General features: G+C 45.0%; 1 protein-coding gene and 2 non-coding genes across 8 annotated transcripts in view; 2 read left to right on the top strand and 1 right to left on the bottom strand.

Annotated features, from left to right (window-relative positions):
* LTBP1 (latent transforming growth factor beta binding protein 1) overlaps nucleotides 1-16769 on the bottom strand; it is a 419947-nt gene extending 403178 nt beyond the window's left edge. For all 6 annotated transcript variants that reach the window (XM_061210616.1, XM_061210619.1, XM_061210618.1 and 3 more), the window contains exons 1-2: nucleotides 15924-16769; nucleotides 14781-14851 (exon numbers count right to left, since the gene is read on the bottom strand). In XM_061210616.1, coding sequence (XP_061066599.1) covers nucleotides 14781-14851; nucleotides 15924-16393 — 541 coding nt within the window. In that variant the 5' untranslated portion in view covers nucleotides 16394-16769. The remainder of the gene's footprint in view (nucleotides 1-14780; nucleotides 14852-15923) is intronic.
* On the top strand, nucleotides 8336-8442 carry LOC133074852 (U6 spliceosomal RNA). The gene has a single exon (XR_009697259.1). It is a non-coding gene; the product is annotated as a U6 spliceosomal RNA (small nuclear RNA).
* A 3911-nt stretch (nucleotides 16770-20680) lies between the features above and the next one.
* LOC133074835 (U5 spliceosomal RNA) lies at nucleotides 20681-20796 on the top strand. Its single transcript, XR_009697242.1, has one exon. It is a non-coding gene; the product is annotated as a U5 spliceosomal RNA (small nuclear RNA).
* The last annotated feature ends 3601 nt before the right edge of the window (nucleotides 20797-24397 follow it).

Below are 24397 nucleotides of genomic sequence, written 5' to 3'. Positions count from 1 at the left end.
GACCACCAGGGAAGTCCCAAGCACTCTGATTTTCAAGAAAGGAAATATACCAACACATTATAGAAAAAACATTTTCACCAACAATTGAAAAGTTTTCACAAAACAGCCAGAAAAACTTTATTAATAATATCACCTTATGTTTATAGGGCTCTTCTGTGAAGGATGTTCATGAACCTCATTTTATTTGATCTTAACTGCAAAGGGTGGTATTAACCTCATTTACAAACAGGAACAAAATCTCCCAGCAGAGGCTACCCTTGCACCTATCTTGGGCTCACCCCACCAACAATAAGTTAGATGGGGTGGAGGCATTGAAGAAAACTTCAGAACAGAATTCAAATGTATTCCAAAAATTTTACACTCTTACTTTGACACATCCTAACTGCTCTCTGTGAATTTTCTACAAGCACAAGATTGGGATTTTTATGTTTAAAGTTTTTTAAAGGATTTAACGTTTTATTTTTTATTTAATACCATGTGAAGATCCCCCCTAGTTTGCTTTTCAACACAGCAGTGACCAAAGACTTTTTTTTTTTTTTTATCCTCAAACTTCCATCCTAAGTCTTGGCCTCATGGCTCTGGTGAGAGTGTCACCTTCTGCCAGAGCTCAGCAGAGGCACAGAGGTCCAATCAGCATGGGGCTGGTCTGGCGATCTGGGTACAATGCAGGCAGTTGGACTGCAACAGTAATTTGTGTATGGCCTTGGGTACTTCACTATTCTATATGCAGCTCTTCTCATCAATAAAAATTAACAATAAAGGTGATTCAATTTTCTATTTAAAACATTATTTTTCAATTAACATTCAGAAATCTGTTGCATGTCTTTACACTAACAATGAAATATCAGAAAGGGAAAGTAATAAAGCAATCCCTTTTAAAATCACATCCAAAAAAAAAAATACTTAGGAATAAACCTAAGTAGGTGAAAGACTTATACATTGAGAACAATGAAACATTGAATTGGAAGAATTAATACAGTTAAAATGGCCATACTGCCCAAAGCAATCTACAGATTTAATGCAATCCCTTATCAAATACCTATGACATTTTTCACAGAACTAGAACAAATAATCTTAAAACTTATATGGAACCATGAAAGACCCAGAATTGCCAAAGTAATCCAGAAGAAAAAGAACAAAGCTGGAGGCATAACCCTCCCAGACTTCAGACAATACTACAAAGCTACAGTAATCAAAACAGCATGGTACTGGCACAAAAACTGACATATGGATCAATGGAACAGAATAGAAAGCCCAGAAATAAAACCACACACGTATGGTCAATTAATCTTTGACAAAAGAGACAAGAATATACAATGGACAAGAATATACAATGAAGAAAAGACAGTCTCTTCAGCAAGTGGTGTTGGGAAAGCTGGACAGCTGCATGTAAATCAATGAAGTTAGAACACACCCTCACACCATACACAAAAATAAACTCAAAAGGGCTTAAAGACTTAAATATAAGACATGACACCATAAAACTCCTAGAAAAGAACATACGCAAAACATTCTCTGACATAAATCATAGCAATGTTTTCTTAGGTCAGTCTCCCAAGGCAATAGAAAGAAAGGCAAAAATAAACAAATGGGACCTAATCAAACTTACAAGCTTTTGCACAGCAAAGGAAACCATAAACAAAATGAAAAGACAACCTATGGAATGGGAGAAAATATTTGTAAACAATGTGACCAACAAGGGCTTAATTTCCAAGATGTACAAACAGCTCACACAACTCAATAACAAAAAGAACAACCCAATCAAAAAATAGGCAGAAGACCTAAATAGACATTTCTCCAAAGAAGACATACAGATGGCCAATAGGCACATGAAAAGATGTTCAACATCACTAATTATTAGAGAAATGCAAATCAAAACAACAATGAGGTATTACCGCACACCAGTTAGAATGGGCATCATCAGAAAATCTACAAATAACAAATGCTGGAGAGGGTGTGGAGAAAACACCTACACTGTCGGTGGGAATGTAAATTGGTGCAGCCACTATGGAAAACAGTATGAAGGTTTCTTTAAAAACCAAAAATAGAGTTGCCATATGATCCAGCAATCCCACTCCTGGCCATATATCTAGGGAAAACTAAAATTCGAAAAGATACATGAACTCCAATGTTTATAGCAACACTATTTACAATAGCCAAGACATGGAAACAACCTAAATGTCCATCAACGGATGAATGGATAAAGAAGATGTGGCATATATATACAATGGAATACTACTCAGCCATAAAAAAGAATGAAATAATGCCATTTGCAGCAACATGGATGGACCTAGAGATTGTCATACTAAGTGAAGTAAGTCCACTTACTTACTTCCACTTTATACATGGAATCTAAAATATGATACAAATGAACTTATTTACAAAACAGAAACAGACTCACAGACATAGAAAAGTAGTGCTGATAAATACCAAATCCTGTATTGTGTTTATTCCTTAATAATAAAATCTACTTGCATTTGTAAGTCCCCTATTTATGGCTTTCCACAGCCTACAAGACCTGACTGGGGATCCAGCCCTGTCTCCCTTATCAGCTATTACTCTAGCCTACACTAACAACCCAACAAAACTCACTTCTGGGTCCCTGTACAGGGCCAGGCCTAGTCCCACCCCAGGGCCTTTGTGCTAGCTGTTCTCTTGTCCAAAAAGGCTCTTCCACCAGACCCTTTCATATCACACAGGTCTCATAAACCACTTCCTTACAGTGACCTTTCCTTACTCCATCCCCCTTCCCCTGGCCCCCAACACTCTCTATCCTCTCGCCCTGTTTTATTTTCTTCATAGAAAATAAAATCTTAACACCTTCTGTGTGCCAGTACCTAGCACACAGGGACTCAGTGAATGTACAACAAATGAATTCATTCATTCATTTAATCATTCATTCATTCATTCCTTCCATAAAAGTCTATGTGCTTACTAGATACCGAGGATAAAAAGATGGTTATGGTATTGATCATTACCCTCACAGACAGAGCTCACATCAAGCCAGGAAGCACACACCCACCAGTGCACACACACAACAGTGATACAATGTGAATAATGTGTAAAATAGCTAGCTAGTGAGAACCCTCTGTATAGCACAGGAAGCTCAGCTTGGTGCTCTGTGGTGACCTAGATGGGTGGGATTCGGTTGGCGGGGGGGTAGGTCCAAGAGGGAGGAGATATATGTGTCCATATGGCTGATTCACTTCGTTGTACAGCACAAACTAACACAACATTGTGAAGCAATTATACCCCAATTAAAAAAAAAAAAAGTTAAGACAGAAGAGGATTTGTATGCCCAATATTCACAAGAATGACTTGAATTAGGTTGGGTGATGAATGGCCCTATCCCCATTCATTTCATTCAGCTTGAAAAAAAAATCTGAGGAGTTAATTAATTGATCTGCTTGAAACTTCACAGCTAATGGCAGAGACAGAAGCGCTCCCACTCTTGAACCAATGTAGCAAATGATTCATCAAGGTGAGGTGGTACCTCTTAGCCGATTTAAATGGCTTTTACAATGAAACATGTTGAAGATGCTAATTGTTAACTGCCCACTTGATATGGTGTTAAATGTAACACATATGGGTGAAAGGATAGAGATTCTACTTTTATTTTATAGTAACAATAATAAACTGAAGTTCCTGCAAGATTGAAAGGGAGATTGGAATTGTTTGGTAATCCTATAAGAAATACAAACATTTTAAAGTCTACAAAGACAAAGGATCCTTATTATTATATTTTCCTTATTTTATGATCCTCTTTTCCTCAGTGGTTTTTTGCTGGTTACATCTTCTTTCCCCTGTGAAGATTCTCCCTTAATTCATTACCAAAGTATACTCTGAAGGTTCCCCTCCAACCATTTAGTTCTCACCTTTAAATAACTGATGAGTAAATTGACCACATAAACTTCAGTTAAAAACACCTTCCTCCAGGGACTTCCCTGGTGGCACAGTGGTTAAGAATCTACCTGCCAATGCAGGGGACACGGGTTCGAGCCCTGGTGTGGGAAGATACCACATGCCGTGGAACAACTAAGCCCGTGTGTCACAACTACCGAGCCTGTGCTCTAGAGCCCACGAGCCACAACTACTGAGCCCAAGTGCCACAACTACTGAAGCCCATGCACCTAGAGCCCATGCTCCGCAACAAAGACACTGTAATGAGAAGCCCACACCCCGCTTGCCACAACTAGAGAAAGCCCGCGTGCAGCAATGAAGACCCAATGCAGCCAAAAATAAATAAATAAAACAAATTTAAAAAAAAAAACCTTCCTCCAATTTGTCTTCCCATCCACTGACCAAACTCATCCTTCCTCTGGTCCAGTAGAACCAACAGCATGTATTAAAAAACCAGCCCATCCATCTCCTAATTTACAAAACACGACATTTCGCAAACTGTTTACTTAGGTCCATGCCAACAATATTACTCAAATGTAGTGGAGTGAAAAAACCACAGGGAATAGTGTAGTTGGCCAAGAGCAGTACTTGGGGATCTAAAATTACAGGGAAAATCATACAACATTCATTTTACTTAGTCCCAAATCTTTATCAGATGATGTTTAGCAGAAAGATTCTAAAATTGGCAGTGAGAAAGGAAAAGCTGTCTTAAAGTTTGGGCCATGCCAGGGTAGCCTTCAGAGAAGGAGGAGGAAATGGAATAAGGTGGTGTGTCCTTGAAAAGCTGTCATAATAAGCAGTGTCTGTCGGGCAAGGGATAAGCACACAGAAGAAATAGTAGAAAGAAAACCAAAGGAGAATTATTGCCCAAAGGTGAGAGGAAACAAAAAAGGAAGTAGAATTCTTTATGTAGCATTTAGAGGATAGTATTTACAACACAGCAAAATCAGAGATGCTGGTTCAATTCAATTCTACTCGATCCAGTTAGTATTTGTACTATGGCAAGGAACGGAGCCTGGGTACTTAAAATGACACAAAGAAAATCCTGCAGGACTTCCCTGGTGGCACAGTGGTTAAGAATCCACCTGCAGGGGCTTCCCTGGTGGCGCAGTGGTTGAGAATCTGCCTGCCTATGCATGGGACACGGGTTCGTGCCCTGGTCTGGGAAGATCCCACGTGCCGCGGAGCGGCTGGGCCCGTGAGCCACAACTACTGAGCCTGCGCGTCTGGAGCCTGTGCTCCACAACAAGAGAGGCCGCGATAGTGAGGGGCCCGCGCACCGCGATGAAGAGTGGCCCCCGCTTGCCACAACTAGAGAAAGCCCTCGCACAGAAACGAAGACCCAACACAGCCATAAATAAATAAATAAACAAATACTTAAAAAAAAAAAAAGAATCCACCTGCCGATGCATGGACCAACACAGGTTGGATCCCTGGTCTGGGAAGATCTCACATCCCGCGGACAAATAAGCCCATGTACCACAACTACTGAAGCCCGCGCGCCCTAGAGCCCGTGCTCGGCAACGAAGAGTAGCCTCCGCTCTCCGCAACTAGAGAATGCCTGTGTGCAGCAATGAAGACCCAACGCAGCCAAAAATAAATACATAAATAAATTTATTTTTTAAAAGTGTTCTTAAAAAAAAGGAAAGAAAGAAAATGCCGCTCCCCAGGAGCTCCACGTTGATGGGGAGGCAGATGCCCCTCTCCCCTGGGCCAGCCACAAAGTAAGAGTGAAAACAGAGCGCTCCCAGAGAGGGGAAGAGAGAGCCATGATTTTCACCAGGGGATCTGAGAAACACCAAGAGGGGTGTGTAAAAAGCTGAGGCACCCAGGAGGGAGAGGGTCTAAGCAAGCAAACAGGAACCCCTGAGAGCTCACATTTGTCAAATACTGTTGTGTGGGGGCCAGGGGGGCAGCTGCTCTCCAAGAACTCTTTGTATATTACTTCATGCGGTCCCCCAACAAGCCTCTGAATGATGGCACAAACCATCATCACACCTGTCCTGTGAATGGGGTAACTTAGCCTTGCCCCAGCTCTCACAGTCCAAGGTCACATAGTGAGGATGTGTTGACAAAGTGTTAACATCAAGTTAGGTGCCTTGTATTCTAACTCCAAAGACTGAACTTCTAACCATGGACCTATACTGCCTCTAGTTCAGGGCAAGCAAAACTGAGGCCTAGTAAGGAGAGAGAGAAAGAGGAGGAAGGCAAGAAAGGCGGGTCAGGTAGGACGGTAACAGGTAGCATCTCCTTCTTGTAACCACATTGTCTTGGGTCTATATGACACCGTGCACACAGATTCTTGGTGCCCAATGGACTGTGCTTACATGAAATGCTCAACCCTTAATAATAAGCCAGGCAAGTTAACAGGTGCACGTGAGCTTATACAAATACAGCTCTGATGTACTTTTCCGTAAGTACCAAAACAACCAGTTTGTGTCACACCAACAAATTATGTACTATTTTCTCTCCCCTAGGAAGATAGGAAACATCATTACTAAAACATCCAGCTAGAGCAAGATAACCCTGGTGGCGCAGTGGTTAAGAATCCACCTGCCAGTGCAAGGGACACGGGTTCGATCCCTGGTCCCAGAAGATCCCACATGCCACGGAGCAACTAAGCCTGTGTGCCGCAACTACCGAGCCTGTGCTCTAGAGTACGCGCACCGCAACTACTGAGCCCACGCACTGCAACTACTGAGCCTGCGTGCCACAACTACTGAAGCCCGTGCGCCCAGAGCCCGTGCTCCACCAACAACAGAAGCCACCGCAATGAGAAGCCTGTGCACCGCCATGAAGAGTAGCCCCTGCTCGCCACAACTAGAGAAAGCCCGTGTGCAGCAATGAAGACCCAACACAGCCAAAAAAAAAAGAGCAAGATAAGACCATAGTTTCTCCCTTATCTGTAAATTATTGTGCTTAATTATCATATCAGGGTGGTTTTAAAAACATGAGCCTGATGAGCAGCTGCTGGATATATTATTTTCTGCATTTTTGTGTATTTAAAATATTTTATAATTAAAAATAAAATATTTAGTGGAAAAAGCGCCCAATGTGTTCCGAAGTGTTTCAACCTTTTTTAAACCCACTTTATTTAACCACCTATGTATCATTAACAATTTTGCAAGTGTCCAACTCTTGTAAAAATACATGTATTTATCATTCAACTAACTAAAGAAAAACTGGGTGTAATAACCCTGTATGCAGCCATCTTTGTACGTACTATTTAAAACTGACCTAAAGCAATGTTTAGAGGGCTCCCGCCTTGACAAGTTTCTAAATTGCTAAGTGTTAGGCTTGGCCTTCAGATTCCCACACAAAGTGTCATAAATATTGCCCAGGACAGGGTTCCTTCTGGATCATTGTTTCTCAAAAGGTGGGCCACCTCCATCAGCATCACCTGATGTGCTTATTAAATAAAAATCCCAGAGACTCTGATTCAAGAAAGCAGTTTAACAAACTCCTCCAGCGACCAGCTGCACATTCATGTTTAAGACGCACCATAGAATCTCTTTAAAGCAGACCAAGTGCAAATGGCCAGAGGTATAACCAAAATCACCAGTGGCCAATTCCTCACATTTTCTGCTCCCTGAAGCAGCCAGAGCTCCTGAATTAGGGAAGAAGCCGCATTAGATCCACAGTCACAGACTATGTGGGAGGAGTGCAACTGAGCCTCTGCCCACCCACCCTGGGGTCATTGCTAGGGAATCCCTGACTGCCTCAGGGGTGGCCCAGCTCTGAGTAGCCCACTTCTCAAGCCCACATGCAGAGCATCTATGGCCTTCTATTATGAGTTGAATGGTTCCCCCCACAAAGAAAGCTATGTTGGAGTCCTGATCTCTGGTACCTTAGTTTGTGACCTTATTTGGAGATAGGGTCTTTACAGAGGTAATCAAGTTAAAAATGAGGTCATTAGGGTGAGCTCTAATCTGATATGACTGGTGTCCTTATAAAAAGGGGAAATTTGGACACAAAGATAGACATGCATAGAGGGGAAATGAGGTGAAGAAACACAAGGAGAAGACAGCCTTCTGCTAGCCAGGGAGAGAGGCCTGGAACAGATCTTCCCTCACAAGGAACCAACCCTCTCGACACCCTGATTTTGGACTTCTAGCCTCCAGAACTCTGAGACAATACATTTCTGTTGTTCTAAGTCACCCAGTTTGCGGTACTTTGTTACAGGCTTGGGAAATCACACAGTGAATTTAGGCAGTGAAAGCCAATCCAAAGCAGGGCTGTCAGGAGAGTCGAAGACCAAGACCTCAAGAGAGATGCTGCCGCACTGGATGCCCAGGAAGCCTAGGGCAGTAGAAAGAACAATAAACCAAGAGCTGGGGTGGGGTCTGAGCCCTGCCCCCCATTTAAAAAGGGGGTAATAAATCATGGCTGCCTGGTCTACACTCCCAGGGTGTGAAGGTCAAGAAAATGCTCTCCAGTGCTGGCTTCTGCAGCACATATACTAATACTGGAAAGATACAGAGAAGATTAGCATGACCCCTGCACAAGGATGACATGCAAATTCGTGAAGCATTCCTTTTTTTTTTTTTTTTTTAAAGTAAAAGAAAGAAAGAGAACGCCCTCCACAGGCTCTAAAGCACTGCACCAATTACCCTCCCCTCATCAGCAGCTCCTCAGCCTCTGCTCTGACCTTGGTCAGTGTTACAAGAGTGGTGACACCGCCCTAGCACTCCTAGTTGCCCTGTTCATTGCTAGGAAGAATTTGGAAGCAAAATCTGCATTTTAGGAAAATTTATTTGAGCTCCCAAACATGTTTGAGTATGTTTGGAATATCCGAGACAACAAATAACAGGCTCCGAAACAGCAGACTCCTGTGGTGGCCAAAGGTCCTTTGAACAAGTCAGGCTTCCTAAGGGCCAAGGGTTCACCGGGCAGAGAAACACTTCACTAAAGCAGGCCGGGCAGGGGCGGCCAGGCGGGGGTGTTCAGGTTGGCTCAGGGGCTGCAGGGTTTCACAATGAAGGTTTAAGTATGATCGCAGCCCAGGATTTATGGTTCCTAAATGTTTGTTTTAACCAGTGCTGAGAACACATATTTGACCCAGTGTGAACTTGACCTCTGGGTCCTTCTCCCCTCACCGGGCGGTCTGTGCCGCACGACAAGATTTTCCAGCCGACCCTCCCACCCCTGCTCCCAGTACTGGGGCCGGGGCGGTGCTCCCAGCAGCTGCCACAATAAACCTCACTGTGGATCTATTGGCGAAGCAGCTGTCAATGGCCACAGCAGGCAGACGAAAACTGTGTGATCACTCTGGGCCCGACTCCCGAGCTCAGCTAGCACAACGCCAAGCCAAGAGGGACAGGAGATGGCCTTAAAGGCCTCTGTCACCTGCAACTCCAGCCACACCCCACACTCATGGACGATGCCCTTGAGTGCAGCAACTCTAAGCACCAAGGGCATACGTGACTATGTCTCTTCTGTATATAGTTAAGGAAAATGTCTAGGGTTGGCTTTTGGTTTTTTTTCCCCCAAAGCACTGTGGGCTGAATGCCAGTGGAAAAGCAATGGAATATCGATTTTCTGTTTCTTGCTAAGGAGAGAACAAGTCATTTGATGTGCCATGAGTTAAGTGAGTAAAAACAGACCCTGCACTCTCTACAGCTGGCTGCGTTTCTCCTCTATTCATAGACCCTGGCACATGGTAAAAGCTAAACAGATATCCGTTAAAGAAATGAAAGAACCATCCATGCATTTAGGGAGGGCCTGCCATGTGCCAGGTACCCGCTTTGGATTCAGGTCTGCCATCTTTCCTGTTCCATCCACCTCATCCTGCCAACCCGGCCTCACCCTCATCTCCCCTTTATTCTTTTGTGTTGTCTGTTCCCAAGTCCAGTCTCTTGTTTAAAGCTGAGCCCACTGGCAATGTCTCTCTCTGGCCTGCACTTACCCTGAGAGGGGGACAAAAAGATTGGAACAACCAAGAGGGGGTGGGTTCAGTTTAGACAGAGGGGACAAAATGCAAAAATGGGGATAGGCAAAAAAAAAGTTAACACCCTCCCAATAAATGTGAACCCCTTGGAAAGGGAACGGATGCAGTGCCTTCTCCTTTGCCCAAAATGGACATCACTATCAGCAGTCATTCCACATTAATAACTAAAATGCCATATCTCGAGCTGTGATTTCAATTCCTAGAGACACACATACAGAGGGTGTCTGGAAAAGAAGCATCAACATGCAACTGGGCATCTCTGTGTAGAGACTGGGTGGCTAAAGCCCTCGGGGCTGCCATTGTGGACACCCACATCCATTCTCTCTCCCCGTGTGGGTCTGCTGCTGTTTGTTTCACATCTCTCTGATTGGCAATTTCAGGTTCGCTAAATCTTCAGTCTTCAGAAGCATTTGCCTATGGCCCATTTTAATTAAGTTTCAATGAACTAAAAACAATCCAGTCTGCCTCCAAGGGGCACCTTGTTTTCCTCACAGGATTAAGCAAACTGAACAACAGAAACACATCCCAGCTCTTACGCAGAAATATTTTTTGCATCAACTGGAAAACAGTCTCTACAAACTGCAATTCTTCAGCTAAACCCTTTCAATTATCCTCAAAATAGAACTGACAATTACAAGGCATCCTTGCTGTTGACTTAAATTTAATGTGCACATGTAAATGTGCATACACATTTTATGATAACTACTACCTTTTTTTATTTGAAGTATAGTTGTTTTACAATGTTGTGTTAATTATGTATATGATGATTATCTTAATAAGGAAATTCATGTTGACATGCCATTGGTTTTTGTATTTGTTAAGTGTAATAAACCATATCCAAGTGCAATTGTTCAATCTCAGCATAATAAGGAAGTGAGAGAGGAAAGAGACCACAAATCAATTTCTTTTGCAGTCTAAATTTCACTAGTATTTACCAAAGTAGTTGTAGTCATAAAAATTGGTGTCAGAATTTTTTCCATTCAATTTATGAATACCTTAGGGGAGTATTTTCCATCTAAACAACAAGCTTTACACAAAGAGAACTAGAGATATACAAATAATCTAATATTTAGTCTCTTTTAAAGTTCTTTTAAAATAAATCATTCTGGGATACAGAACAACCCAGCCTACTTTATTTTTTTTTCTCAGTAATCAAAGCCAGGCAGGATGGAAGTGACTGGCTTTTTCATTTATTCCTTTTTTTATTCATCTATATTGAGGTATAATTGACAAATAAAAATTGTATATATTTAAAGTGTATAACAATGTTTTGATATATGCACACATTGTAAAATAAGCACCACAGTCAAGCTAATAAACATACCCATCACCACACAGTTAACATTTGTGTGTGTGTGTGTGTGTGTGTGTGGTGGGAACACTCTAAGATCTACCCTCTGAAGAAATTTCAAGTATATAACACAGTAATGTTAACTATAGTCACACCGCTGTATATTAGATCTCCAGAACTTATTCATCCTGAGGGACTGAAACTTTGTACCCCTTGACCAATATCTCCCTATTTCCCCCTCCCCCAGCCCTAAACTACTTTAAAGCTGTAATATAAAAAGGGATCCACATGTGCATTCTTTGAAAAGAAGATGACGAGAATAGCTGGAGAAACATACATAGGGAAAAAAGAAAACCAAATAATAGATAAATGAGACAGAATTTACTTGGCTTGATTCAATAATAAACTCTAAGACTCCTTCTGGTTTCATCAAGGCTTTCACATCCATCATTCTCTTTCACCTTGATACCTGTAACAATCCTAGAAAGTAGTCGAGTTTTGGGGTTTTTTTGTTTTGTTTTGTTTTTTTTGGCCACGCCATACGGCATGTGGGATCTTAGTTCCCCAACCAGGGATCGAACCCACACCCCCTGCAGTGGAAACGTGAAGTCTTATCCACGGGACCGCCAGGGAAGTCCCGGTAGTCAAGTTTTTAGCACAGTCATTTCAGGATGGGAAAATATAAGGGTCAGAGAGGTCAAATGAATTCCCCAAGGCCACAAAGCTAGTGAAGGCTTGAGGGTTTAAACTCAGGTTTCCTGAACCCAAGGCCAGGGGTCCTTCCTGGTGTCACACTGCTTAGCCATGGACACAAGTTTTGCCGCATCAGTGGTAACGCCAGTTGTCCCGTGTGAAGGCATAAGGCTCCCTCATCTCCCTGGCTCTGCCAGACAAACACAAGACTCCCCATTGAAACATACCCATCTAGCGTATATTACTTTGGATTGAGCACTGATCTAACCCAGCATCATTTTTAAAAATACAACTGGGCTTCCCTGGTGGCGCAGTGGTTGAGAATCTGCCTGCCAATGCAGGGGACGCGGGTTCGAGCCCTGATCTGGGAAGATCCCACATGCCGCGGAGCAGCTAGGCCCGTGAGCCACAACTACTGAGCCTGCGCGTCTGGAGCCTGTGCTCCGCAACAAGAGAGGCCGCGATAACGAGAGGCCCGCGCACCGCGATGAAGAGTGGCCCCCACTTGCCACAACTAGAGAAAGCCCTCGCACAGAAACGAAGACCCAACACAGCCATGAATAAATAAATAAATAAATAAATAAATAAATAAATAAATAAACCCAAAGTTTAAAAAAAAAAAACAAAACACAACTGTTCTTGAAAGAAGTTGTGATTTAAGCTTCCAGCATTTGGGCCTGAATTAATTTGTCAGGTTGGGCAGTACTGGAAGGCTAATGTTGCACTGACTGCTTAGGTCCCGGTGCTGTCCAAGGGCTACCTTCTAGAAGCTGGAAGGATAAATTGAACCAAAAGCCGGAAGCGTTTGTTATTGGTATCATGGGACTAAGCCAACGGAGCAACTTCCTCTGGAACACTGTATACAGTAACTGTTCAACCCTAACTTTTCTGACTGGTAGCCTTTTGCAGCCTTTCTCTTTCTGGGTCACCAGAGGGCAAACCTGGCTAAACCGAGGCACACTTGTGCCCTTGCCTCCCTCACCTGGAGAAGCAGGAAGCCATGAGGTGATTCCTCAAGCTCGGATGTTCTCCTTCTAGAGCATCTTTGGATCTTCTAGAACATCTTTGGATCTGCAAATCCTCAAGACAACCTAAGAATGGGGTACTACTCTCTTTTCAGAGAGGGCACTCAACGGCATCATTTGCCAAGTAAACTTCTTTGAAAGTCTTAACACATTCTCTCTAATGGGCATCAAGGAGCACTAGCCATCATCTATAACAACCTGCTCTGTATCTTTAATCTTTACACAGCAATACCCCACTTTACACAGCAATGCTGCTGTCATGGATGGGCTGTCTGCACATAACAGGCAAACAACATCATATCGGGTTTTGAGCAGGAGTTACCGAAGGGAGGAGAGGGTATGTAATTGGACCCAAGCAATTGTAAATTCAGGAAAATGCTGGTGCACTGTTGTCAAGTGTAATCTAAGAAGTGAAGAATTACGACTTAATCTAAAATGCCTGGGGCTTCCCTGGTGGCACAGTGGTTAAGAATCTGCCTGCCAATGCAGGGGACACGGGTTCGAGCCCTGGTCCAGGAAGATCCCACATGCCGCGGAACAACTAAGCCCGTAAGCCACAACTACTGAAGCCCACGTGCCACAGCTACTGAAGCTCACAAGCCTAGAGCCCGTGCTCCGCACCAAGAGAAGCCACCACAATGAGAAGCCCGCGCACCACAACGAAGAGTAGCCCCCGCTCGTCGCAACTAGAGAAAGCATGCGTGCAGCAACGAAGACCCAACACAGCCAAAAATAAATAAATAAAATAAATTTAAAATTAAAAAATAAAATGCCTACAACCCTGAGTATTTCTGATCTAGCGGTTTGAGTTGAATAACAAGGAGGCTGATTAGTGAGTTCATGTCTGCCACTACTCCTTGATCACAGCCAAATCATAATCCACCTGGACATTGCTTTTTACAAAACTAAAGCCACTATGCCAAAGTCCTGTTTCTTTCAGGAATTGAAGGCATCTTCCAACAAGCAAGTTCACCAGAATGACTGTAATAGAAATGACCGTAATAGAAAATTTTTTTAATTCATTCACCAGCATTTTAAAATCCAAACCGTATATGAGACAAATTGCTAAATTTTACTTATTACACTGAATACCAATAAGCAGCTACAATTTTGAACGACTCTAATCCACATGTTTAGGGTTCAAACTCTATGCAGAGAACACATAAGAATGCTTAACTTTTTCTGAATGGAAGTAAGATTTCTTTATTTCCAATTAATTCCAGACAGAATCAACTCGTCAAGAGGACCCTCAAAGAATATTTTACCTTAGTCCTTAATTTCACAATGCAGAGGGAAATATTTTCTGATGTTCTCAAATCTATATGCATCATTAATACATGTTTCAAAACACTGCTAAGCCTGTGTATTAGGTGGAGAAGCACTGCAGGAAAACCCACTTGTCAGTTCTGAAGAACAGTAGAGTGGTTACCTCCTAGGAAACAGGCCACAAGGATGGCAGATTCTGAGTGCTGTTTTCAGAAAGCTTTAAGACTACCAATGTTTTATTCCAGAGCAGGGCCTCCTACTTCCCATTCCCCTCCTACCATCAACTTAAAGAACGTTTTTCATTTGTCGATATCCATGTTTAAATTAATTGTACTGGTTCTGCCATATGGCACATCCTCCAATGGGAATTTCTTTTCCTAGCCCCTGATTCACGGTTGTAACAGAGTAATTAATACCACGGTTGGGTGCAAGGGAATCTTGGATGCACGGCACAGTTTTGTACAATGAATCGCGGCTGGCCTTGATACCATCATTACCCTGGCCCAGCCCTCCCTGGGTGGTGATGAAGGCTTCAGATAACGGGGTAGATTGCATCACAGACATTGCATAGCCTCTTCAAGTGACCCCTGTGGGATGCCCAGTGTGGACAGACCCACTTCACCTACTGTGCAGGGCTGCTGTGAACATGGAAACTTACGTTTGGTGCATCTCTGGGAGCCAGGGGCCTTACTCCAGCCATGGCAGCACTGCCCTCCACAGACATTGACCCTGAAACAAAGCAAGACCCCTGAGTCCAGTAGTAGCGACACTCCGTTCCAGAGAACCCAAGCCTCCAGGGGGCTCCTGCAAGCCCAGCCTCCTGCTTCCACATTCCTCTGGCTTCGTAACAGGGACCCAGGATGTCCAACCCAAAGCTGCCCAGGTAGAAGGGTAAGGACAGTGTATCAGGGAAGGATGGGAGAACCAAAGCCTGCATAACCTAGAACTATACAGGAGGGGAGAACAAGGTCCAAATAAACGGTTTTCTTAACTCCAAAAGTAAAGTAGAGCCAAATGTATTTTGTGTATTATCTGCGCCCACGTTTTAAATTGAATCTGAGTTTCAGAGAGAGGCGTCCAAACAGGAGTGAAATCACAACGCTTGGAACCACCCCTGAAGAAAACAACAACAACAACAACCACCAATAAGCAAAACAAGTCTTCCCCCACACTCTCAACCTGTGATTAATGAGGAGGAGGGGCAGGGAGGACGTTTATGAACGCCCAGTAACAGAAACTATCCAACCGAAACTCCTGTCAATGCTAAGACACGCCGCCCCAGGAAAGCAGACCCCACAGGTGCAGGGAAGCCAAGCTCACAATTACTAGGATGCTGAAAATTCCAGGTCACAGAACAGGAAGTGGATCTTTACAGGCAGCCCTCCTCCAAACTTTCTTTTTTTTTTCCATTAGCTCGAAAAAAAAATTAAACTGAGCTGCAAAGAGAAGTTTAATTGATGCTGAGGGATTAAGCTGTAGTGACTTCATGTTTACGCCCATCTTCTAGGAGTAGTTTGGTTCGCGCACAGGAGGTTACGCCCCAGGCAGAAATGCCTTTTGTGTTTACCCGCAGCTCAGTAACAATGCGATCGGAGTTTATCCTCAGTCAGAGTTCCCCGGCTTCCCCGCACTCCGCTCTTCCCGCCGCGCTCCGAGCGAAGCAGGCAGAGGCGGGCGGGGAGGAGACGACCCACCGACGGCGCACGACGCCCACGGCCACCGCTGGGCTCCGAGGGGCCGCGACTCCACGGGTCCCCGCGCGGGCGGCGCGCGCGAGGAAGGAGGGAGGGTGTGGGCTTACCCCTGCAGCTGCTGCTTCTGGTGAACCTGCAGCCTCGAGCCCCCGCCGCTCTGGGTCTCCTGCGGCACTTTGGAGCGCACCGCTTGCCTGCCTTGTTTGGCGAACGGGGCGGCCGCCGGGTGACCGCCAGGCTTGGGGTGGAGCTGCCCGCCGGAGCCCCCGGGACGCGCCGGCTCCGGCGGTGGCGGTGGCGGCGGCCGGAGCCCCTGCAGGGCCGCGCCGCCGGGCGGGCTGGTGCGCCGAGTCCGCTCCGAGGGGGCCCCGGCGCCCGCCGAGCTACGGCTGTACCTGGCGTTGAGCGCGACGTTGAAGGTCCGCGGGCGCTGGGGCCCGCCCAGGGGCAAGGCGCCCGCCGCCAGGCCGGGGCCCGGGCGCACCACGTACGTGATCCTCCGCACCCGGCAGTGCACCGAGGACGCGAGCAACCCTGCCCAGAGCAGGAGCCCCCACCTGAGCCAGGCCCCCGCCATCGCGGGCCCCAGCCGGCGCCCCCGGCCCCGGCGCCCGCCCCCGGCCGCGCCGCTTGCCCGGTGCGGCCGCCCGCGCGCGCTCAGGCTCCCCCGAGAACAACCGGGAGCCCGGGAAAGGCGGGGAGGAGGAAAACTCGGTTGCAGGAGAGGAAGTTCTGCGGGCTGCTGAACGGCCCCAGACCCCAGCCGAAAGCGGCGGGGAGGAGGGGGCGGGGTGGGGGTGGGGAACGCGGGGCCTGGGAGGGGAGGGGCGAGGGGCGCCGGCCGCGCAAGGTGAGGGTCCGCTCGCCCCGCCGCCGGCGCAGGGGCTGCCGCGCCCGGGACTCGGCGAGAGTGGGCGAGGGCCGGTGTGAGCGCGCGGGACACTCAGCGGCAGCCCGGGCTGCAAAGTCTTTAAAAAGTTTCTCTCGCCGTGGAACCGAGTGTCAGATCTGAACAGCCAATCTCCGGCAGACGTGACGTCAGGCAGTAAATCCTAATTGGGGAAAGCGTGAGATGAGCCCGAGAACACGCCGCCACCCTCCACATCCACATCGATTGTTCCTATGGGTCGGCAAGGCAGAGGTCCCCGCTCCTCGATCCCGTCTCCCGGGAAAGGACAAAGGACTCGGCAAAGTCACTGAACTGTCCTTTCCTTCTAGAAGCCCCACAGGACTCATTTGATACTGTCTGGAAGGCATTTCCAGTCATTTTCTTATCCGTGTTTGCTCGGATACTTGCTGCGGGTATTGGATTAAAATACCAGATCGGGCCCCAGAAAGGACTGCTCGGGGTGCGCCGAGTGTCCATCGAAAGTGTTTAGATGGTTCTCTTTGGGATTGTAAACTCCGCGTGACTGTTTCTGAGTGTGCAGCTTCTGGTACCCTACTCCTCTCTTGGCATGTACCACGGTGGGCAGCAGGGGGCGCCCGCGTAGACGGGGAAAACCGCAACAGGAATCCACCCCGCAGGCAGCCCTGCTCCTGGTGAAAAGGCCTTTATGATACGAATACAGGGCTTAGAATCCATGACAACGCCAAGCCATTATTAGTCTCTTTTTAAAGTCAGATCAGTTCCCTGGACCCCCTATCCGAAAGGAAAGGATCACTCACTGGAGATGACCCAAAATCACATTAAGGGAGATGAAGAATGTCCCAGGGGGCAGAGTCCCTGGGGTCAAGGTGCTTATGGGTGGAAACCATGAAATAGTAACATATTTACTTCTAACATTTGAATTTAAAACGGTGTCTCCAGCAGAATTCACGCTTTTATTACATGAATGCAATAGAAAACCCGCATTGGCTAGTGGACGGTTGGTAGCAGGTGACAATGGTTTAAGAAGAATTAATAGAAAATAATTTAAAGTTGAAGAAACTTAATCCCTTAATCTATTTTTTCTGTACATTGGAGAAAGACCTCCAATGTTTGATTTGGCAGGAGAGGGTCTCAGTCCATCTGCCTGAGCACCAGTTTCATGTGAGAACACACTCTGAGAGCCAGTCACAGAATAAACAGCATCTGACCAGAGGGAGAGACCTCAGTTCAGTCCCAACACTGCCGCTAAGTAGCTGAAAGACCACAGGCAGTTCGCCTCTCCTCTCGGAACCTCGACTTCCTCCTCTATAATCCAACAGAGAAGTTGGATTAAAAATTCCTTCCAGCCCTAAGAGTCTGTGGCTCTAAGAACATCCCTGTGGACAAGATGAGTGAGGTCACTCAAGGTCAGTCTCTGAGCCAGGCCAAAGGGAACCAGCTGAGAAGATTGAGGAAGGAGGGTGGGTGAAGAAACTGCTTCCCAGCCTGGGATTCTGTATAAAGGACACAGCACAAGCTAATAAATTTCCACCAAGTGCTACTCTGAGGCAAGCAGAGAGGCTGACCCTTTGCAGATACGAAGTATCACAGTCGCAACCTTTTTGTTCTGGAGAAACTTCCTATCTGGTTAGAGAGAAAAAAATGTAAATAAACAAAAGCTTTTTAAAAAGATAAATAAATAAGGCAACAGTTTGAGATAATAACAGAACTCTCCCAAGGCAGTATCTGATTTGTGAGAGGCCACTGTCACTGTACAACCCATAATTCTTTGTCATCTCATGGAGAATTCACAACATGTAGGGAGAACATTTGCTACCCGCAGCTCAAATTAGTCTACAGAGATTTTCTCCCTCAGGTAGGGATTTGAGCAGCAGTTGAAGTGGATGGGGGCAGGGGGTGTCTGAAGCAATAACTCCCTGCTGAAGAGCCTAGGCTGGAAAGAAGACGTGTCAGACAGGTGAAAGCTCAGGAAATAGTGACGGACAGCATCACCAAAGGACCAGACTGCAGTCTGTGGTGGCGGGTGAGCTCTTCTTGTTAGGCACTCCAGGACTCAGGTGGACGGCATACATCAAAGCCTGTTTCGGTCAATGAGAGGCAGCTGTCTGCAGAGGGCAGAGCCTGGACAGGGATCCAGAGGGCTGGGCTGGAGCCGTGTGGCCACTTCACTTCCCGTGGGAACTTGAGCAAGTCATTTCACCTGAGCGCCTGTTTCCAGAGGGCCTGGAGATCGACCCAAGGTCCTCACATTTGGGGACAGCAATGAGCTCAACCATGCTCTATGACTCTGCAGAAAAAAAATGTTTAAAAAGATACAACGCAATCTTTCTTTCTCTTGACCCACAGCAAAGCAGAGGAGGGTATCTCACCCCAGTCTTCAGTCTGATTACGACCTGCCTTATGACAGATTTGGATATGTTACAGTCAGATCATCTCTGAAATGTAACCACAGGAAGAATCTCTAGTGTAAATGTTAATCTCATCCGTGAATGATCCATATACATTTGTATGCATGTGTGTTTATATACAACCATTAACGTGGTAATATACACATAAGCAAGCAGCCCCACTCTAGTTGAGAAACTCCAGCAAAGTCACAGTTTTTCCACATCAGTCTCTTGCTATCTACATAACTAGTAAGATAATCCTTGAAAAATGTGTTGTGCAACCTGTGTACTATCATATGAGATGGTCACTCATCTAAAACACTGAACTCGCTATTAATCTGAAAATGAAAGCCCAGTTTCTGTCAGGCATGGGGACCAGCCTTTGCCAAGTTTAGACCCCATTTAATGCCAAGACCCCTAGGTTTCAAGGTCCATTTATATTGGCAGTACACAACTTCCTGGTTCAAAACACAAGTCTTTAAAGATCTCATAAAACTTCTTGGACTTCAGATGGTTTTTACAAAACAATACTCAGATGAGCTAAGTGTAAATGAATCAGAAAAGAGGATTATATTTCCCATAAAAACTCATGGGTTTGAGGATTAGAGGAAGAAAGGAAGGCTGGCAAATGCCAAACTTTTTAAAGCACTTTGAAACCATTAGTCAAATTCGAAATGCAGCCAGTTTCCCTCATCCTTACATTTTATGAGTTTTGTAATTGAAAATCTATTCCTACATTTAAGATCAGCTACAAATCAAGTTTTGTGGCTGCCTAAGATCAGAATCCCTTCCACCCATCTTTTCTTCCAGCCAAGGATTTCATGGAGCCTCTCTTAGTTCTAATTTCATCAAGAAATTCTTAAGAGAAAGAGAGGGGAGAAGAGACAGAGAGAAATAGGAATTCAGTGAGTTGTAGACAAAAGGAAGAGAAAGGAGAGTAAAAGCAAGAGAGAGAGGGAGATTGAGGAATGGAAAAGAAAGGGACGGGAAAACAGGAGAGAAAGTGTGAAGACAAAAAGAGAGGGGATGCAGTGGAAGGAGGGACAAAAAGAGGTGGGTGGAGGGAAGCCAGGAAGAGGATGGATTGGAGAAGTGCAAAATGAAGGAGAAATCGATGAATGAGAAGAGGAGCAAGCAGGTAGGAGGAGGGGAAACGGAAAAAGGAAATATAGGGAGAGAAGAATTATACCCGGCATCCACGCGCTCATCTTCTCAGGTTGCTCACCTGGATCCTGGCAGCCATTTCTGAACCTCAGCTGGTTCTGACCTGAACATCAGCTTGTCCAGATTTGGGCTAGAATTAAACCTGTGACCTTAGAAGGCGCTAGCATGGTGGCTGGCTGGCTGCCCTACACCACATGCAAAGCGGGAGGCACAGGACGTCCCGTGTTCTCTCACACAAGCTGGTGACCAAAGACCACAGCTTCAGCTCGAGATGCCTGCAAGTAGGTACTACATTTACTCTTGTGGTCCTCTCCCTTGTTCTTTCAGCCATTTCATCAAAAGAGCAGAGATGAAGGAGATTAGAAATGTGTGAGTTCCTCCACGTTTAACTCAACTTCCATGAAAAATCACACGGAGCTTTACCAATGAAGAAGTAAAGCTGATACTCTGGTTTCTCTTCAGATCGTATAAATCTTTCACCTTTTACTAAAGATTTCCGTGGAGAGGAACAATTCTGAGTTTTTACCCAATTTTTTGAGGTCTTGAGTTTGCAAGGCCAATTAAAAAAAAAAATAAAAAAGAAGTAAAGCTGAGACTCAACCCATGGAGGTATCAGTGTTTCTGCCAAGATGTGTCAGCAAGATGGAGACAGAGCTGCTGTGCAGAGAAAGATGAGGCGCCTCTGGAACTGAGCAGCAAGTGGAACCAAGGTTTACACCAGTGCTTTCCTTCCCTTTAAAGCTTCAGGTTTGAAATCTAAGCATCCTTAGTTGTCATTCAACAAATGTTTGTTGACCCTAGGGCCCCCAGCTAGCCTACGTAAACCCATACAGCAAAATCAAAACAAACTTCCATTTCAGGTGGAGAAGTTTAAATAATGCCTGGTTGGATTGCAATCCAAAGTTGCCCCGGGCCAGCGAGTGCCTTTGTGCTGACCCTGAGTGCCTGGCCATGGCAATATAGACCCTGTCCACATGGAGTCTAATGAGGTAAACAGACCTGGAACAAGTAATTACATGTGTGGTGAGTATTGAAAAAAGGACTGTGGGAAATGAAACGCATAAAAGGAAAAGTGTCAGGGGCATGGACTAGCTTTCTACAAATTTTGAAGAGCCCATCCACAAAAGGAAACTCACCAAAAGTAAAGTTTTATGTACACTAAATTTCCCTTTCTGATTATTTTGGTCCTTTCTTACTTACCTTGAGTATAATCAAGGATAAGTATCACACAGTGGCAGCTGCCAAAGACAATGAAATGCCTGTCTTCAGGGAACCAAAATCTGTTCATTAATTTACTTTCATTGAGGTTTTTCATGCCCATTTAGTCAAATTTTTGAATATTAAACATGAAACTACATAATAATTAAGTAGCTATCAATACAATTTTATTTATACTTTTCATTCACTTCCTCCAAACTTCACTGGGTCATTGGCTGGTCAACATTCAAGAAGGCACAAAGGAAATGTGTTCTTTGTCTCAAAGAGTTTGCATCTTGGAAAATACTTGGATGTACATTGAACTGAGATGCCCTTCAACTCTATGGAACACATGCCTTTTGATCACAAAACAGCCCCCAATGAAATGCAGTTCACTTTGGTGTCTCAGTTATAAACACTCTGACCTTCCATTCAGTCAATGGACGTTTACCTAGTTTCCCTGCTTAAATTTAAGTTCAAAGATGCCCAGACACCTGCAAGGTTGCTTGAGTGCCTGGTAGGCAAGCAGAGTAACGCTCTCTTCCCTCAAATGCAGCTCCTGACAAGTCATGATCCAATTTGAAGAGGAACCTTCTGCTTTGTGTCAGCTTCTATGCTTCCCGGGTTGTTGAGTTGCTGGAATTGCTTCTTTATGTAAATTTCAGGACACTAGTCATTGTTATTTCTCTTGTCTACATTAGAATTTTCACCCAATGGCACAAGTAAGTGATGTTGCCTGAGTTTAACACTTGATTCTAATTATTTTTTTCCAAAAATATTCTCTCTGCCTCCCATAAAATTGATTAAAATATCATACAGTGAATAAAGCAGCCTAGAAAAAAGAAGAAAATGAGGGAAGTCACTGTACCACCTCTACATATCAATTCCTAGACAGCCTGTCTGGTCTTCTAAGACCCAAGGCCCTTCAAAGATTGCTTCCTTCTCACTCTTTTAACCTCATCTTGGGCTACTCTCCCAAATGAACCTCTGTTCCAACTACATTTATCTACCCATTTTTCTTCTTTCTCTTTGAAATAAAAAAAAAAAAAGGCTGGCCAGCCACTAGTCTGCAAAAAAAGGACACCCATATTCCTGCCTCTAGTCTCACCTTACATCATTCTCCTGACATACCATCATCTCTTCAACTAAGTCCTACTCCTCCTTCAAAACAGAATTCAAGATCCTTTACTTCCATGAAGCTCTTTGGACCACCCTAAACCTTAGTTTACTCTCTCTTCCTAACTCTTATAGCATTTCTCATCCATCTCAGGCATTAAGCACAGAATACATGCTTTGTAGTAGACATAGAATACTTTTGCAGCTGAAGTCGTTTTTTCTTCTTGGTCTTACTAAGATAAACCAGAACTAAGGCAAGTCATGGTTAATAATAGTTGAGGTTTGGTTACAACGACAACGGATGACAAAGTGACCTGTCTTTAGCTCTTTGAAGGCAAGGTTCTGCTGAACAATGGGGTTTGCCCAAATTTTCCCCAAAACCTAAATTAAGTTGAATCAAGCAGTGGCTCTCTGTAGGAAAAAAAAAAAAAAAGTTTTCTCCCTCTGAACTGACAGTTTGAAAAGTTCTGTAGAAAGAATTTTGTCGTATTTCTGTCTGAAAACTGTTACATTCCCAGTAATACCATTAAAGTAGTGAAGGCTTTTATAGCATCTCTTTTTTGTTGCCCTCTCAACTTACCCTGTTATGGGAGGCCAGGACATACTCTGAGAATGGATCTAGTAAAAATCCACATAATATGGATGAACTGAGCAATATACAGAAGTAACTCACACCACCAAAGAAACACTAGCTCCGCAAGGAGAGGCCTGGCTTTCTAAACAGTGAGGGGAGGCCAGTAAAACCAGCCCAGTATCTGTTGATTCCTCCACGTTTCCTGGTTTTAAAGCCCAAGCTACTGCTGAGAGGGATCAGGTTACATTTGCCAGCTGCTCCAGAACTTTCCACTTAACCCTTTTCAATCCACAACCTGGATGTTACACTTCCATTTCACTTCAAAGAGCATCTTCCGTCTTTATATTTCCCCCCATGTTTTCTTCCCAACATACAAGTACCCGGCCAACTCTCAATGCCACCCCACCCCCATGAAGCTACCTGCAGCCACACTGACTTTCATGCCTTCACCTCATCACTAGAGGCCTGTGTTGAGGGCAGACACCTGGTGTGTCATGTTCCCAGTGCCTAACACAGTTTGCAAATCATAGTAAATGTTTGTTGTAAGTAAATGCATGGTGTTTGTTGAGTGAATGACTATCCTTTTGGACACCTAACTGCTATGAGCAGTCCGCGACAAGAAACCTCCAAATATCTTTTCTTCTTTTTTTTTTTTTTTTTTTGGCTGGGTTGGGTCTTCATTGCTGTGAGCGGGCTTTCTCTAGGTGTGGCGAGCGGGGGCTACTCTTTGTTGCGGTGCGCGGGCTTCTCATTGGGTGGCTTCTCTTGTTGTGGAGCACAGGCTCTAGGCACGCGGGCTTCAGTGGTTGCAGCACGCAGGCTCAGTAGTTGTGGCACGTGCGCCCTAGAGAGCTTGGGCTTCAGTAGTTGTGGCACGTGGGCTCAGTAGTTGTGGTGCACGGGCTCCAGAGCACATGGGCTCAGTAGTTGTGGCTTGTAGGCTCTAGAGCGCAGGCTCAGTAGTTGTGGCGCACGGGCTTAGTTGCTCCGCGGCATGTGGGATCTTCCCGGACCAGGGCTTGAACCCGTGTCCCCTGCATTGGCAGGCAGATTCTTAACCACTGCGCCACCAGGGAAGTCCCTATCTTTTCTTCATCATAAGCAAAAAACCTTGCCCAAGATCCTTAAGTAGTCAGGCGTCTGGAGACTGATTCATTCATTCGTTCATGGATTCATTTATTCATTCACTAGCCATTTTTGAGAGCCAATTGTTTCCTTTTTTTTCTATTTTTTTTTTTTACCACGCCACGCAGCTTGCAGGATCTTAGTTCC

Source organism: Eubalaena glacialis, chromosome 14 (assembly GCF_028564815.1).
Source record: "Eubalaena glacialis isolate mEubGla1 chromosome 14, mEubGla1.1.hap2.+ XY, whole genome shotgun sequence".
In the NCBI taxonomy this organism is placed as follows: Eukaryota; Metazoa; Chordata; class Mammalia; order Artiodactyla; family Balaenidae; genus Eubalaena; species Eubalaena glacialis.
This window is presented reverse-complemented; position numbering and strand designations above follow the sequence as displayed.